This window comes from Perca flavescens, chromosome 1, assembly GCF_004354835.1.
Source record: "Perca flavescens isolate YP-PL-M2 chromosome 1, PFLA_1.0, whole genome shotgun sequence".
In the NCBI taxonomy this organism is placed as follows: Eukaryota; Metazoa; Chordata; class Actinopteri; order Perciformes; family Percidae; genus Perca; species Perca flavescens.
The window spans coordinates 3863761-3879540 of NC_041331.1; the positions used below are offsets into that span (position 1 = coordinate 3863761).

Genomic DNA, 15780 nt, shown 5'->3' on the forward strand with positions numbered 1-15780 from the left:
AACAAGAAAAAAAACTGGGCTCTGCATTACTGTAATAAGATAACAGACTGTACTTTCTTGTTTGATTCAACTATATTTTCTCTTTCACATTGACTTAAATCAGTATGCTTGATTGACATAATAAGTACTTTTGTTGCAAGATGTGAATTATGTTTCTAAGTAAACTTGATCAGGACAGAAAAAAGGGTGGAAACATAGTAGTGAAATAGCATTGTATTAGTATCTGTGTTTTTCACAGCACAGCTCAGTCAATGCACAACCCTTGTTCATAGACACCGGCACTTGCCTCCATTTATTGTTGAAGTAATAAAGACAAATTTAGGAATATATAAATGCAATTACACACGCCACTATTACTGCTGTTGCATCCCACTCGTAGACAGTGTGTGTGAATTTTTTTGAAGGTGTAATGTTTCTGCCCAGCTGTAATTGAGGAAAATGTCTAGGGGATCATGTAAAGCCTGCTACCATCATGGAAATGTTGAAATGCAGCCATTGAAGTGGTTACATGTAGATCAGTTTTAATAGATGCTAAGCTAACCCTTTAATGGAATGTGCTGTTATTTGCTGTTCCAACAACACACGGCCACTTTGCAAAAGAGAAAGAACAATCCACCCAAGCATCCTCAAGTTCATATATTTCTGATTTTTATGCCTCTGCACAGGCGACAGCCATGGCTGCAACTGATTAGATTTTAGAGGTCAAAGGTTAAGGTCACTGTAACCTCATATCTGTCCCCTTCTTGTGAACATGATATCTCAGCAACTCCTGGAGGGATGAAGAAAGAAAAGGAAAAAACCCTGAACATATTTGGATATCCATAGATACTAAATTTCCAAGAGGCCCTAATAAGAGACCGGTGCTCCATAGTGCGGAACAATGATGGAATCCCGAAAACTGAATAAAAAATCTTCTAACTCCTAACCAATGTTACTCTAGTGTTTTGAGACGGAATATCATCCATCCAGCCACCACATTATTAATTTTTTAAATTTTCTTTCAAAAACTAAAGTGTCTTAACATGATTTCCAACTTATTTTTAGACAATTTCAATAAGCCTATTTGAAAAAAATAAAGATAAAGTAGTCTTCTAAGGTATCCACAGATACATGTAATTCTAAGGATTCACTGTGTCACACATGTATATTTAGTATTAAAACATGATTTATAAAATGATGCCATCAATTATTTGAATAGCTTAGTATTCTGTGTCCTAAAAGGCTATGTATGAAGGATTTAGGCTGCCCTACACGTTATTATAGGCCCAGTTAACATGCAACGTAATTTTATACTATATATGTAGTAGGGGGTCCCTGATCCATCTCTCTCAGTTAACGGGTCCTTGGCTTAAAAAAAATGTTGAAGACCCCTGACTTGGGTTTGAGGAAAGTTGGGATCTATGGACACCTGGTTTTGTCTTTTAATTCATCTAACTTTAGTCCATCTAACTAAACTGGGCAACCCAGCCCGATATGCCGGCAATTTGTTTTCTTCCTGCAGCTCAGGCTGGAAACCTGTACGTTTATCTGTCCTGCTTCAGTTATAATTTTGCGGGGACCAATCACAAGGGGGCTTATCCACCTGGCGTGCTATTGGCGGGTTTAACACGATGACGATAGAGAAGCGACAGCAAGCAGCTTCTTGTTTACATTCAACATGGCGGCCACCGAAGTGCAGCAACCCGTTGATGCCGCTGTCGCTGCTACGTCACCCGGATCGTTGGTCTGATTGGTTGAAGGACTATCCAATTGCGTACAGAGTCATTTGAACTATGCCCGTTGATCACGCCTCTTGTGCAGTAGAAAATACAGAGCAGACTCCCCAGACTAATGTTCAATCTTAAAAGATTGAGCTTGGTCTGGTGATAGCCAGACTACCATCTAACTTCTTTTTCTCTATTCTCCATTTCTATGTTTTCATCTTTAGTGTCAGCCAATGACTGTGACTCCGAAGAGAATGCAGAGTTGACCTATTACACCCTGAGTCCAGACTTCACCATTTCCCCTCATGGGACCATCTTCCCTGCGGGGCCTCTGGACTACGAGAGGCCCAACCACCTGTACGAGTTTGTAGTGATGGCAATTGACAAGGGCGAGGTCCCTCGCACAGGCACAACTACAGTACGGATTCGAATGGCTAACGTCAATGATGAGGCACCTGAGTTCTCCCAACATATGTAAGTACTGTAAGAGTTTGGTTTCTAAACTCCCAATTATCACACACTTGTTCAGTGTCTAAAGGTGTAGACACATATAGCTGACGGCCGACCATTGACAGAAAACCCCGTCGATATGATCAGTCGCGTCCCCGAGGTCCAAAAAACTGCCACAGAACAGACCAAAAAGACGAGAGGAGACGAGACGTAATATGTCTCCATAACAGCAGGAGGCGCTAATCTGTAATGTTGCCCAAGAAATGAAAACCGGCAGCGGATTGGACGAATGCGTCACATGGGTTTGTTTTCTCCGGAAATTCAAAGCCAGACTGTCGTGGCAGCCGTTCAGAATACGATCTCATATTGTACTAAAATAGTAAAAAACATTTTAAGCGAGAAATAGGCTGTGTGTGTGTGTGTGTGTGTGTGTTTGTGTGTGTGTGTGTGTGTGCAGTTGCTGAATCTGTCTTCATTTCAGATCAGTTTAAAAGATTTTCGTCAGATTTTGAGAGACTGTAGTCACCTCATTCCGCTCGTCATTTCCGGGTGAGTCCCGATGGCCCTGCCGCCGACCGAACATGTCAGGTCGGCCAGAATGAACGCCGACAGCCCCCCAGATGGACAACGGCACGGGACACACCGAACAGATTTGAGTCACTGACCTCGCCAGATAATCAGCCTGGTGTGTCAGCGCCTTAAGACGTAAAACATGATGGAAAGAGATATTGATGAGATACATTGGGAACAATCTTAGGCATTGTCTCCTAGTCTTTTTCTTGCAACGCCTGTTGTCAATATCATTTGGGCAGGGTAGAGCACCGCCCATTATAAGTTCAGCTGAACTAACCACTCTCTGCAGGGCCTTGTGGTCTATACTATACTGTTTTACTGTAGTTCCAGGCAGTAATGTTTGCCACCAGGATGCTCTCAATGATGCAGGAGTAGAAATTCCTCAGTATTTGAGGGGATACTTGGGATTTTATACAGGCTCTGCCTTGCCTTTTTCACCACTGAGTCATTCATGTATGCAGCCGCTTATCTTTGACCAGTCGTTCAAAGCGCATCATTAATGCAGATGTGAGTGGCACTGGCCGGTAGTCATTCAGTTCTGCTGGTCTTGTTTTCTTGGGCACAGAGATGATAGTGGACTTCTTGAGGCACGTGAGTATGACAGACTGAGCCAGTGACCGGTTGAATATCCTTGTGAACACTAGTTGGTCAGCACACAGTTTGAGGATCCCCCAACCCTTACCATCAGGCCTTACTGCTTTCTTGGTGTTCACGTGCTTGAAAGCTTTCCTGACATCATGCTCAGAAAGGGAGATGGGTGTGAGAGTTGCACCCACCCATCCATTAACCTCCACTTAAGCTGTTTTTGCTTGTTGGCTGCCGATGGCCTCAAAGCGATCATAAAATGTATTCCCTAGCTATAGACGCATCGGCACTTGACAAGAAGGAGGAGGATGGCATGTAATCTGTCATAGATCTTAGACCTTTCCACATGCTAGGATAGTCTGCAGACATTTCAGGTGCCTATATACCGCTGCATACAGTTAGGTTTTCAGATGTAAAAAAGGCAGCAATATTAATTGATTTTTGAAAGTAATCTTTAGATGCAGCCCTAGTTCAATTGCAGCTACTGTCTGGCATTAATATTAGCGAAAAGGAGAAAATATTACAATACGTCTATGTCCCATTCTCTCCTTTTGATCAAATTGATGTGTTTCTGTAAAGATACACTTGAAACACACCCTGAAAATAGTGCGGCTCTACAGTTAACAGAAAAAATGGTAAAGAGAATAAAGCTAGGGTCTTCAATGTTTTTTAAGCCAAGGACCCCTTTACTGAAAGAGAGACAGGGCAGGGACCCTTTACTACATATATTGTATGAAATTAAGTTGCATTTTAAACTGGGCCTACAATAACATGTAGGGCGGCCTAAAGCCTTTATATACATACCTTTTTAGTGCACAGAATACTAAGTTATTAAATATTCACTGTTGGCATAATTTTATAAATGATCTTTTAATGTTAAACATACAGTATATGTGGCACAGTGAATCCTTATGATTAACTGTGGATGGCTATATTACCTTTAGGCCAGTAAGCCTATCATCAATGTTTTATTTTTACAAATAGGCTTTTTACGTATTTGCTATAATATGTTGGATTTAAGGTAATGAATTTTTAATTGCCCCTCGGGGACGAATAGAGTTATTGGAGTTAAATGTTTAGACATTTTAATTTTTGAAAAATCTTTAACAATAATTTGGTGCCCCCCCTGCAGTAACTCTGAGGACCCCCTGTTGAATAAACTAAAGACCTTTGGACTAGGGCCTTTAACACCTTTCCAGTAATGGACATGAATTGCATACCACTTTATGAGGAGAGAGAGAGAGAGAGAGAGAGAGAGAGAGAGAGAGAGAGAGAGAGAGAGATGCTTTGTCAGGTCAGCTCTTCACAGCTGCTTCCCAACCGCCTAACTTTCCCTCCCCCCCTCCCAGTGCTGCTGTGGTTCCTGCATCTTTTAATTGGTTGATTTTCTGGCAGAGAGCTGGGCAGATTGGTGAGGCAGAGTCAATCAGCCATACCCACCAGCACCCTCAGGAGGCACTGTGTGTGTGCTTGTTCCTGAGTATGAGCGTGAGTGTGTGAGTGTGTGTGTGTGTGTGTGTGTGTGTGTGTGTGTGTGTGTGTGTGTGTGTGTGTGTGTGTGTGTGTGTGTGTGTGTGTGTGTGTGTGTGTATTTAGTAATAAGGTCCCAGCAAAGTGGAGTGTTGGTATGTACAGAGGGATGTAGTTATGAAGTGCATTCATGCATCTGATATGCATGCGTTTATGTTGTTATAGTGGGAGGAGATTAGTGTGTGTGTGTGTGTGTGTGTGTGTGTGTGATGGGTTGTATTGATTTAGTGTCAGAGACAACAGAATAATCAGTCAGTTTTTCTTCTGTTGCCCTCAATACTCTACTGCAGCTGCCACAAAAACCGTACTGGACAGTCTATGATTTATCACTTATACCTCTTTCACACCACTGACCAGGGTTGTCTGACCTGTGTTCAACCTTTTTTTTGGAAATTCAAACCAAGTCAGTCAACATGGGTATGTCCCTGGTCATGATAATTTAGAGATCACCTGGGTCACAACCCACAATGCATAACAGTTACTTTAAAGTGCTCTTTTACCTTTTGCTTTATTGTGTTCTATATCTTTTTTTGTGCACGTCATAGGTTTACAAAGTGAAAAAGCCCAAAGTCCCCCCCAAAGGGACTTCCCATCTCCAACAGAAAACACTGTTCACAAACTGCTCCAAACAGCTCTATTGTAGTCCAGCGTTTACTTCAGAGACAAACGTGGTCACTTTGTAACACACGTTATAATGCTCGCCTAGCTGCTAGCGTGGCACACCCTCATACTCTGCTTCTGACTGGCTAGTAGTCCTTACCTAGGTACTGAGCATGTGCAACTCCCAACAAAGATGGAATAGAAGTGAGATGCCTCACTCTGTAGCTAAAACAGAGAGCTCAACACATAGGGTGAAAAGAGGAGCTGCAGCAACGTGCAGTACAACAAAAATGTTTTTTTTTTTATTATTAAACCATGTAAATCTATTCTGCTATAACCTCTAAATACAATTTTGAACCTGAAAATGAGGGGGTGGGGCTTTACACGTCATATTCAGTTAACAGCCAACATCACACATATGCCAGTCCATCTGTATACCAGCAGAACTAATGTTTTGTAGATACTTGAATTTGTCACTGTACAGTAGAGAGAAATAAAGCTTATTTTGCAATTGTTTTGCAGTGAGTATGTTCTAAAGCACAAATAAATAACCATCAAACACTTCAGATGATTTTGTGCAAACTGACTTCTCCTCTGCTTTTCTTTGCCGCAGCTGGACAAGGAAGTAGGCTGCTCTCGTATCGATTTATGACCATTTTAAGACTAGGCGAGAACTTTTCTCTTTCTTTGGTATCATTAAAAGTAAAGTTGGGCTTTGATGTTGGCTTCACACTCATTTTGAAAAAGAGAGAGATCCATGCTACCCAGCAGCCGCACCATACTGCAGGCTGCAGATGGGTCTGTCTCGAGCTAGCGGCGGTGCTGAAAGAATTACACAAAACTTATTTTCATACGTTTACGTTCTAACATACAGGCAGTTTTGCCTGTAAATCTCTGCTACCGCTCTGCAAAAGTCAACTTTGGAGACGGGCAGACCTCCGGGCACCCACTGTCTTCGGACTGTTCTCATAAGGAACAAATTGAACCGCTCCACTGCTGTTATTGAAGCTGCCTGTGAAAACCCAGCGTAAAGCACAGTGAGACAAAATATGTTGTTGTTGTTTATCAAAGCGGCGACCTGTGATGACTGTCCCACTGTTATCCAACCAATCACATAATTTGTCCCCTCGCACATATGTGTGTGAGTCAATGCATGTGATGGACAGAGAGCAATAGAGGGAGAGAGAGAGAGAGAAAGAGGTCATTATATGTGTCATTATCCAGGCAGAAAATCTGGCCTATTTGTATTGATTGTGTGTGTGTGTGTGTGTGTGTGTGTGTCAGTCCAGAGTGAATGCTAGCTGCAAGACTAAAAATCATACTGAACAGTGTTATTTTGAAGTGGGTCTTATTGCAGTCTTTTGGAAACTGGCTGAGGTATTAATGTTTGTTATTGGCCATCAGTGCAAGAAAGAAAGGAAGGAAGGAGGCACATGAAAAAAGAACAGGTATTTTCTTGCATTTCCATGAGTTCTACACTCTAACTGTTAGATCTACCTCTTCACTGCATTGCTCTCACTTCCTGGTGAGTGACAGAATAGCCGCCTTTTATCTATGTGCTGTCACTTTGCTATCAGGATCTTATTACTGTACCTTCCATCACCTGCCTGTTGCCACAGAAACCACCACAGAACATTTCTCCACTGTTGCATGTGTGTCTACAACTAACATGCATGCGCTGTATTTTGTGTATCATGATTCCAATGATTTGAAACAAAAAATTTTACCAATAATGAACATGAAATGCACTCATTCAAACATGCACACAGACTGATATAACAGGTGGAATTGATTTCAGGTGTTTGAGAAAGGCAGACAGGAGAAACAGAGGTTATTGTTGCTACGCTTGTCAGGCTTTCCAATCTCGCACTGACTGTACGTATGCAATTTACAATGACAACGGTGGCAGATTTTTTAAAGAAGAGTCCTTGATTTCAGACAGAGGTAGACAAAAGCAGGCTTCTCATTTTTAGTCATCGCCAATCAGTTTGCCAGCTGAAAAGAAAACCGTCACTGGCAGATCTTATCAGCTGCTGCTGGCTCACTAATTAACTGCAGCTCTCTGAGTTGGTTGGAAACGCAGGCTTCACCTGACTCATGAACACCAGAATCCATAAAAAGGGTCTTAGATAGGCACTTGATAGCTACGAACACTTATGACCATTCAGTGCCATGTCATGATGCAAAACAGACTGAAGTTGAAGCTTCTCCAGGTAAAAAGTCAGCATCCCCAACAGTTGATGACATGGAAATAAAGGAGCAGAAATGTGCTTGCATTGCAGGCTAGAGCTCGTTATTAGTAGAATTACATTATTTTACGTTATTTCTCTCTATCTAAAAAGAACAGATAAATGTATACTCTTTTTGAATTTTGGTTGTGGAAAGGCAAAAAAAAGGACAACTCTCCAAAGTATCACTCACACTTCAGCCCCATGCACATGGCTGTGGCACGTGGAGACATCTGAAGCTGAGGCCTGTTATGCCTAGTTACATGTGCTAAGCTATGATTGGACAGTCACGATTTGGGGGAGGGGTTAGCTGTCAATTGCCGGAGTTTGTAAATGGGCGTGATTCAATAGACGATAGATGATATTCAGACGTTTTTGCCCCACAGTGTCATATATTATAGTAGATGACAATATGTATGAATGTAGAAAGGAACCTGAATGGAGTTGGTGAGGGAGGGGAGAAAAAGTGATGCTCGGGCATTACCAGTTATTGTTCTGGAAGAGTTTTTTTCTCCGGATCACATTTCTCTTTACCAAGTTTTATTTCCCATTCTATGATTTTTGATTCCCTGGATAGAGCTAATGCGAGCAATGACCAAATTGCCTCTAAAGTATTGAGTATTGAAAATGCCTTGCCATTCAGTACTCAATTTCAATTCTTAAGGAGCAAATCTCATCAGTCAGTGAGCCAATAAGCATGCAGCATGCTTCTACCTACCTAAGATCTAATCATGCTGCTGATTGCCTGTCTAAAGTTACACGTCATAGAGGCACGCAGGAAAAACTCCACGTTACGCACAGAGACAGAGCTCACGTAGTAGGAGCTGCAAAGTAAGTAAAAAGATTTGCGCCGTAATGTGTAAGTTGTAATTTATTTTTGTTTTATACATTTGGTACTGAAAAAAGTATCGTTTAGGAACCGGTATCAAAGTCACGGTATTGGTATTGTTACCGGTATCGAATATTTTTGAACGATTCCCAGCCCTAGCAATGATACAGTCTCATTAGAACAAGCATAAGGGTCCCATGCAGTTAAAGTCATGTTGAACAAAAAAAAACAAAAGCAGTATATCCATTTAACATTCACCATAATGAAAGACACGTATACAAAACATTAGTAGTTTTGCAAAATGTACCACCCTAAACCTCCTTCAACTGAGAAAAACAATGTCTTATAACAGCACTTGATTTGGCGATCCCCATTTGATGTGAAGCTTCACAGTAGTCAAACACTAACATTTCTTCAAGACTTTAACATACTGTCAGTATCTTAATGTTGGCACTAGAAGAACAGAAAACAGTCAGTTGATATATTCCTTTCATGTATCAGTCTGTTTACATGGACACAAGTATCCTAGTTTTGATCATATTTTTAGAGTATTTGGATAAACCTTTCGCAAATGTAACCACCACTAGTTTCAGAACAAGTCCTTCAAACCACACGACCACATTGGTCAAAACATGCTAAAGATTCAACAGATTGAGCTCTTTACACTCTACAAGGGTAAACAGACCAGAACCCAGCAGACAAAGTAATATTGACAGAAGCAACTCTCCTAAAACTGGTTCACATAAAAAAGGCTCACATATACTGTACACAAATCTAACCAAGCACTTTAATAAGATGGCATATTTAAAATGTCTATTATCTTGCTATAGCAAACAACTGCTACTTTAGTGCTTATATCGCAGCCTGGTCTGCGACAGTTATTACAATGCTTCTCCGCATCGGCCCCACATCCACCCCTGCAATTCAACAAGCAAATGGAAGCATAGCATTGTAATAAGTGATTAATATGGAATCAGACAGGAGGCATTCCAGCAAATAAATAAACCATCAGTGAGCAGCAGTTGGATAGATCCGCTGACCGTCCTGACCCCCAACTATTTAACACACACACACACACACACACACACACACACACACACACACAAACTCAATTACCCCCTCTATTTTCCCCATTCTCCATATCTGCCTTATCTGGATAAACTAAATGAACTCAATAATTAAATTCACCAATTAATTTTTACAACTGACATCAGGCCCCGGCCTAAGGGACGCATCTATTTTTTTCTCCCAGACCAACAGAATGAAAACCAACTAAAACAAAAAAAGTAAAACAAAAAGGTTAAAAAGTAATTAGTGTGTGATGGCGTATGTCTGAGGCGGTTTGCAATTGATTGCAGCATTGATCCGGCCAAATTAGAGTTGTGGTAGAGCCCAAATGTGATTGCAAAAGGCAACTCACTGCTGCTTGACTGCTGGGCTTTGTGCTTGCTCTCAGTGATCTGTCCTGATCTCACTCCTCTCTCTCTCTCTCTCTCTCTCTCTCTCTCTCTCTCTCTCTCTCTCTCTCAGACACTCACATAGGCTGCCCTTCATGCAGTCAAAGCCTACAAGCATCTGCTCAAAAGCATTAGAGAGGGTATTTGTTGAAGTTAGGTTGATGTAAGTGTCAAGTAGGATTAACCTTAAAATGCTTTCTGAAAAGACTTGCCATAGCACCATTATCTATTTGGTATGTACTTATGAAATTTACGTCATGTTTGGCTTAATATTTTAATAATTTAATTGCCAGCAATGTACGTATAGGTGTGCTTTTATGCTGTTCAGGACACAGAGGCTGTGCATTTGTCTTCTTTACCATGTCATTATCATGCTCAGCATGCATTCTCATTGTTAAATGGACATCATTTAGTCTTCCACACTACTTTATATCTCAGTTTTCTTACTTTTTATTTTTAGGTGCTTGTGTTAACATGAAATCGGCACACTTGTCTACACATTTGGGTGGCACGTGGACCCGATGAAGAGCCGATGAATAAAATGTCATGTGGATCCTCGTGGCAACGGAGATGTGGAAATGTTGGTTGTAGCAGTGCCAGCGTATGTGCAAGTAAATTGGACAAATTACCTTATATTAGGACTGCAACTAACAACTGCTTCTCACAAAACCATTTCACCGCAAGGTCCATTTAGCAGCTGTTCTGGAGCTTTTGATCACACAGCAGATAGTTTGCCCATTTGCCATTTCCTTAGGAAGATAGTGTGATTTGATCAGAAGCTCCAGAACAGCTGCTACATCGACCACGTGGTGAAATAAGTTTAAGTCTCCAAGTCTTCAATGCCAAGAATCAAATTCCAGTTGCAAAATCGGTCATTTCCAATAACAATAAATCTTTTTTTTTTTTTTCTTTGATTGTTTAGTCTTCAAAATATCAGAAAATAAATTTAAAGTGCTGATCTCAATTTCCCATACCCCAAAATGGTGTCCTCAGATCACTTGTTTTCCCCAACAAACAACTGTATCTCAATTTACAATATAAAAAAAATATTGATATTGCTGTTTAAATATTTGATTAGTCAACAAATTTTTTAATCACTGCCGTACACAGTGAACGTTTTCAGTATATCACAAGGTTGATTGTCTTGCAGACCAATACAGGCCAACATCAGCTATTGTTGCCATTTCAGGCTGCTCGTAGTCATAAGCCTAATTGTTAGCCAACTCCATTTAAATCCATAATGATTACTCTGTCTGCATCTGTAATGAAGAAGTAGAGTTAATTCGGGTAGTCAGGACAAAAGAGGCTTAGTGGCCCGTGTGGAAGAATTGTGCATAAATGCAACTGCACTGACAGCATCTGTAATTTTGCCATCAAATTGCAGGCAGAAATGCACAGGGAGTTCTTTCTGGCTTTCAGCTGAGATAAATACAAGCAATTATCTAATGATCTTTGAAATAACTTCCTTAAAGTGCTTTCCTTTATTATGTTATATATCTTTTTGTGCACGCTATAGGTTTACAAAGTGAAAAAACCCAAAGTCCACCCCAAAGGGACTTACCATCTCCAACAGAAAACACTGTTCACAAACTGCAAACTACAAACGGCACTATTGTAGTCCAGCCTTTACTACCGTGGCGAATGCTCGTCACTTTGTAACACGTTATAATGCTCGCCTAGCTGCTAGCGTGGCACGCCCTCATACTCTGCAACTGACAAGCTAGCAGTACTTACTGCACATGTGCGACTCCCAACAAAGATGGTACAGAAGTGCGATGTCTCACTCAGTAGCTAAAACAGAGAGCTCAACACACAGGGTGAAAAGAGGAGCTGCAGCAATGTGCAGTACAACAAATATATGGTGTTTTCTGAAAATTAAACCACGTAAACCTATTCTGGTACAACCTCTAAATACAATTATGAACCTGAAAATGAGCATAATATGAGCACTTTAAGTGTAAGCCATTTGATCAATGCGACCCGTGTACCCTTAGAGAAACTACATAATAAAGAAACACAGCACAGCATCTTCCGTTGCCTGACTTGTGTATTGATCTGCAGGGAAGTGCGTGGCTTGCAGAGTCTGAGCTGAAATTACTTAAATGCTGCAATTACACTCTACAAACAGAGCAAGCAAGTGGCACATTGCTGATCCTCCAAGACAAAACTAGTCCAACAGTTGCTGAGGAAGAAAGACGGCAGTGACAGAACATGATCACAGTGTTCCAACGCCTAATGAGAGTGCCTTGTTTTCAGTGAAAAATGAATAGGCCTCGTCGCTAGGGCAGAGTGACCGACGGATACACGTTTATGTCAGGCTGTCAGAGTTGCTGGACCTGCATTGTGAATGTACAGGCACATGTGGGCAGGTAATGAGTCATTGATAAACGACATCAGAGAGTGAGTGCTTCTGTTAGTCTCAGCTGTAATCTCAATATGCAAAAACACACACATATACACACACACACACACACACACACACACACACACACACACACACACACACACACACACACACACACACACAGACAGACAGACAGACAATGTTGGTTGAGGGGTCTGTCTGTGTTTGGTCTGTCTGTCAGGATAAACCTTTGGTCTATAGTGAAAAATGCTTGACATTACTTAAAGGATCAGTTAACACAAATGACATGTTTCCCACTCACCCTCAGTGAAAGACATGTCATTGAGAACATTTTCAAGCAAAGACAGTTAAACAGACTGGAAACTGTTGGCAATAGTAACCACAACATTATTTATGAGGACAACTTGATTATTAAATGTCATTTATCAGTGCTGGGAGTACAATGAATATGATTCAGCTGACCCCCTTGGTATCAAATAACAAAAAGTCTCAGCAACAAAGACACACGTGTACAGTATATGTCTAGATATCAGTAAGAGTAAGCATTAAATATTGTTGTGATTTTGGTGAGCACACTTTATAGTACGAAATGTATGACAAGGAAATTGATTGACCGTTTCAAATGAATTGTAGCTGCAACTAAAACCTATGTAATCCATAGCAAAAGACGTAAAGACAAGACATATGAAAGAAACTGCCAGTGAGTTGGGGTTATTGCTCTTGTTTTAGTAAAAATAAACTAAATTCTAGATTTTACATATCTCTATTATCCCTATTCCCTAATGTTTAACGCTACCGACCAAAACCAAGGGAAACTGCACTGAGAACAAGTCAAAAACAGCCTTATACATTCTCACTTAGGCTAGCCTGTTGCTTAATTTCCAGAAAAATAAAATGTATAAATGTATATCATGCTCAAACCTCAATCTCCAAAAATTGTAAATTGTTTTTGAATAATTGCTTTCAGAGTCATCGTTTTACATCAATCATAGTTAGTGTGAACACGCAACAGGTGTTAATTAAGCAACAGAAAGAGGTACTCCATTCAAGATTTGCAGTTATATTAGTTAAAATGTCTTAATCCCAATGCGAAGAAGCTTGTCTATGTTTACCTAAGGGCCCAGAGAGGCTGGTGGATGATATGTGCTATTACCATAAGGGCAGTGTGTGAACCTCATGTCAACAAGGTAGAAAGGCCAGCCTTTCAAGAAAAGTTTTTCTTTCAAGCACATCTGTGGTTCAGATTTCTATGTGTAAGGCCAACAGAGAGTTCAAAGCTGAAGTTCAAAGTTCTACTCTGAGATACAAAGACAAAACTGAAGGGGAATTTCAGAGCAAGACGCTGATCTCAGTTTGGTATGCATGGGCTGATAAGTTCGCCTGAGGGTATAGACGATCAAATACACACATTTGTTAACACATCATACTAAAAAAAAACATCTTGTTTCCAAGTCCTAATCTTGCATGTGCATACTATTCTAATGGGAAAGCATATTTTCTCTTTATATCAGTCTATTTAAGCATACCACTTTATCCTAATTGATAGACTGCGACCTTCTGGGTAGATTGCTCGGAAAAACATCACTTAAATACTTAAAAGCTTTAAACGGAATTGTAAAAGCATTGCTGTCTAAGCTGGTGTCAAAGATGCACTCTTTTCCTTGTCCCTTGTCCACTGATTTAGAAGCCAGTAACAGACAAACACACCCTTAAAATTTGATTAGGGTTCAGCCTCTGTGAATGTCCCGCAGGATAGTGATGCACACCGACACAACCAAGAGCTCCTCCTGTCTACTGTGTCTTGTTTTACCGTAGAGGAGCATCCTAGGAAAAGTAAGATCTTACAGCATCTTCACAACCAACGCCTTACTCCACATTCTCACTCCGTCACTTTGAAAGGTGTTAGATTGCAGGTACTCTATGGTGGAGGGTGTGATGGTGGTGTGGGTGGTCAGACGTCTGTGATGCTTGTGTGATTACTTTATTTCAATCAGGAGAGACTCCGTTGCAGATATGCAAGCATTTATTACTAAGATATAACCACGTAGGCACAAACAATTATTTGGAGATTAGTCTCCATTGTTAAGGGGTATCTATACAAATCTAATGTGTAGGAAAACCAAACACATCCCCCAATGGAAACTAGACACTGGTGGTGGTGAGAAGAATCCAAAGACGGAACACGAGCCGCCAGCCGGGAGAAGACAGAGACACCCACGAAAAGGCTCGGAGGTGGAAGGGGAGGAGGCGGGTCGCACTCGTCTGAAAACACAACTGACAGAAGCAGGAGAGAGAGAACAGATTTAAAACAAGGTAGACTGCTGTGATTGGTTAGAACATAAGTGCCTGATTCTAATTGGTATACAGAACCGAAACACCCACTGCCCAGCTGATCAGTTAAAGAGAGACAACGTAATAGGAGTCTTCCTGACTGAATTTACGCTGAGCTACATGTGTCTACTGTATGTTCATATGTGGTATGGTGTAATGGTATCTTAAAGTGAATTTTTTAGGTTATTTTGAATTTTTTCCTGCGGTAGTTCTATACACTACACCTCAGCTGGTGTGTAGTGTAACTAGCTGGTGTAGTACGAGACCAGCAATGCTGTGTTTAAAAAAAGATACCTCTCACATTAAACACATGACATTTAACATTAAGTGTATCTCTGGTACATAGTCTGTTCACTATGTTGGGAACCCAGTGTTTTCCCACAGATTAGGAAGCAATTTGTGGCGGTGGGTGGGTGTCGCCCCATGTCACCGGGGGGTGAGGGGTGTATCAAAAACTCCTACTTCAATGCCTAATGAATCTATGTCTTTCTCTCCCCTGTCTTTCACTGGTTGAAGCCTGAAAATATTGTTAACAAATTAATAACATAACTTATTACCCTGGTCAGACTGTTCAGCTCTGTTTCGGACGGATACCTCCGGTTCAGGCTGGTCCTCCTCAATACGTGCCTTTTTCAGTCGCGGAATATACTTTTCAATACTCTTCTGGATTGAAGCAGCAAACATTCAGTGTAAGAGTAAAAAATGACATAACATTATTTATAATATGTTTATTTGATTCACAGCTGCTACATATAGTGTTTTAACCTCGACAACCCAACTGCATTTTACCGCAAACTTGCTTTCTAAAGCAGGCGCAGTGACTTGTTTGCTAAGAGTCGGCTCGGTGATTGTGAATGTGTGATTGTGTAAAGGTGTTCACGAGATAGATACCTTCCATGAACTTGTGAATTTCGCCAGCCGTCTTCTCTCCTTGATGGAGACAGACGCTGTGTGCACGGTGGGATCAATGGTGTTATAAGCCTCCAACGTCACCTCACAGGCACTAACCCTCACCGTAACCTTAAACATAACCATTGCCGCCGTGCCTGGAAGGTGACGTTGGGGGCTTAAAAAAAAAAAAAACAACACCGCACGGTGGGAGGAGCTGTGTGTGTCTGTGTGAGCGAGA

The 15780-nt window shown here is 41.0% G+C and overlaps 1 protein-coding gene across 1 annotated transcript in view; it reads left to right on the forward strand.

Moving 5' to 3' along the window:
* si:ch211-186j3.6 (neural-cadherin) overlaps positions 1 to 15780 on the forward strand; it is a 256960-nt gene that overhangs the window by 54300 nt on the left and 186880 nt on the right. The window contains exon 6 of the mRNA XM_028580890.1: positions 1928 to 2177. Coding sequence (XP_028436691.1) covers positions 1928 to 2177 — 250 coding nt within the window. The remainder of the gene's footprint in view (positions 1 to 1927; positions 2178 to 15780) is intronic.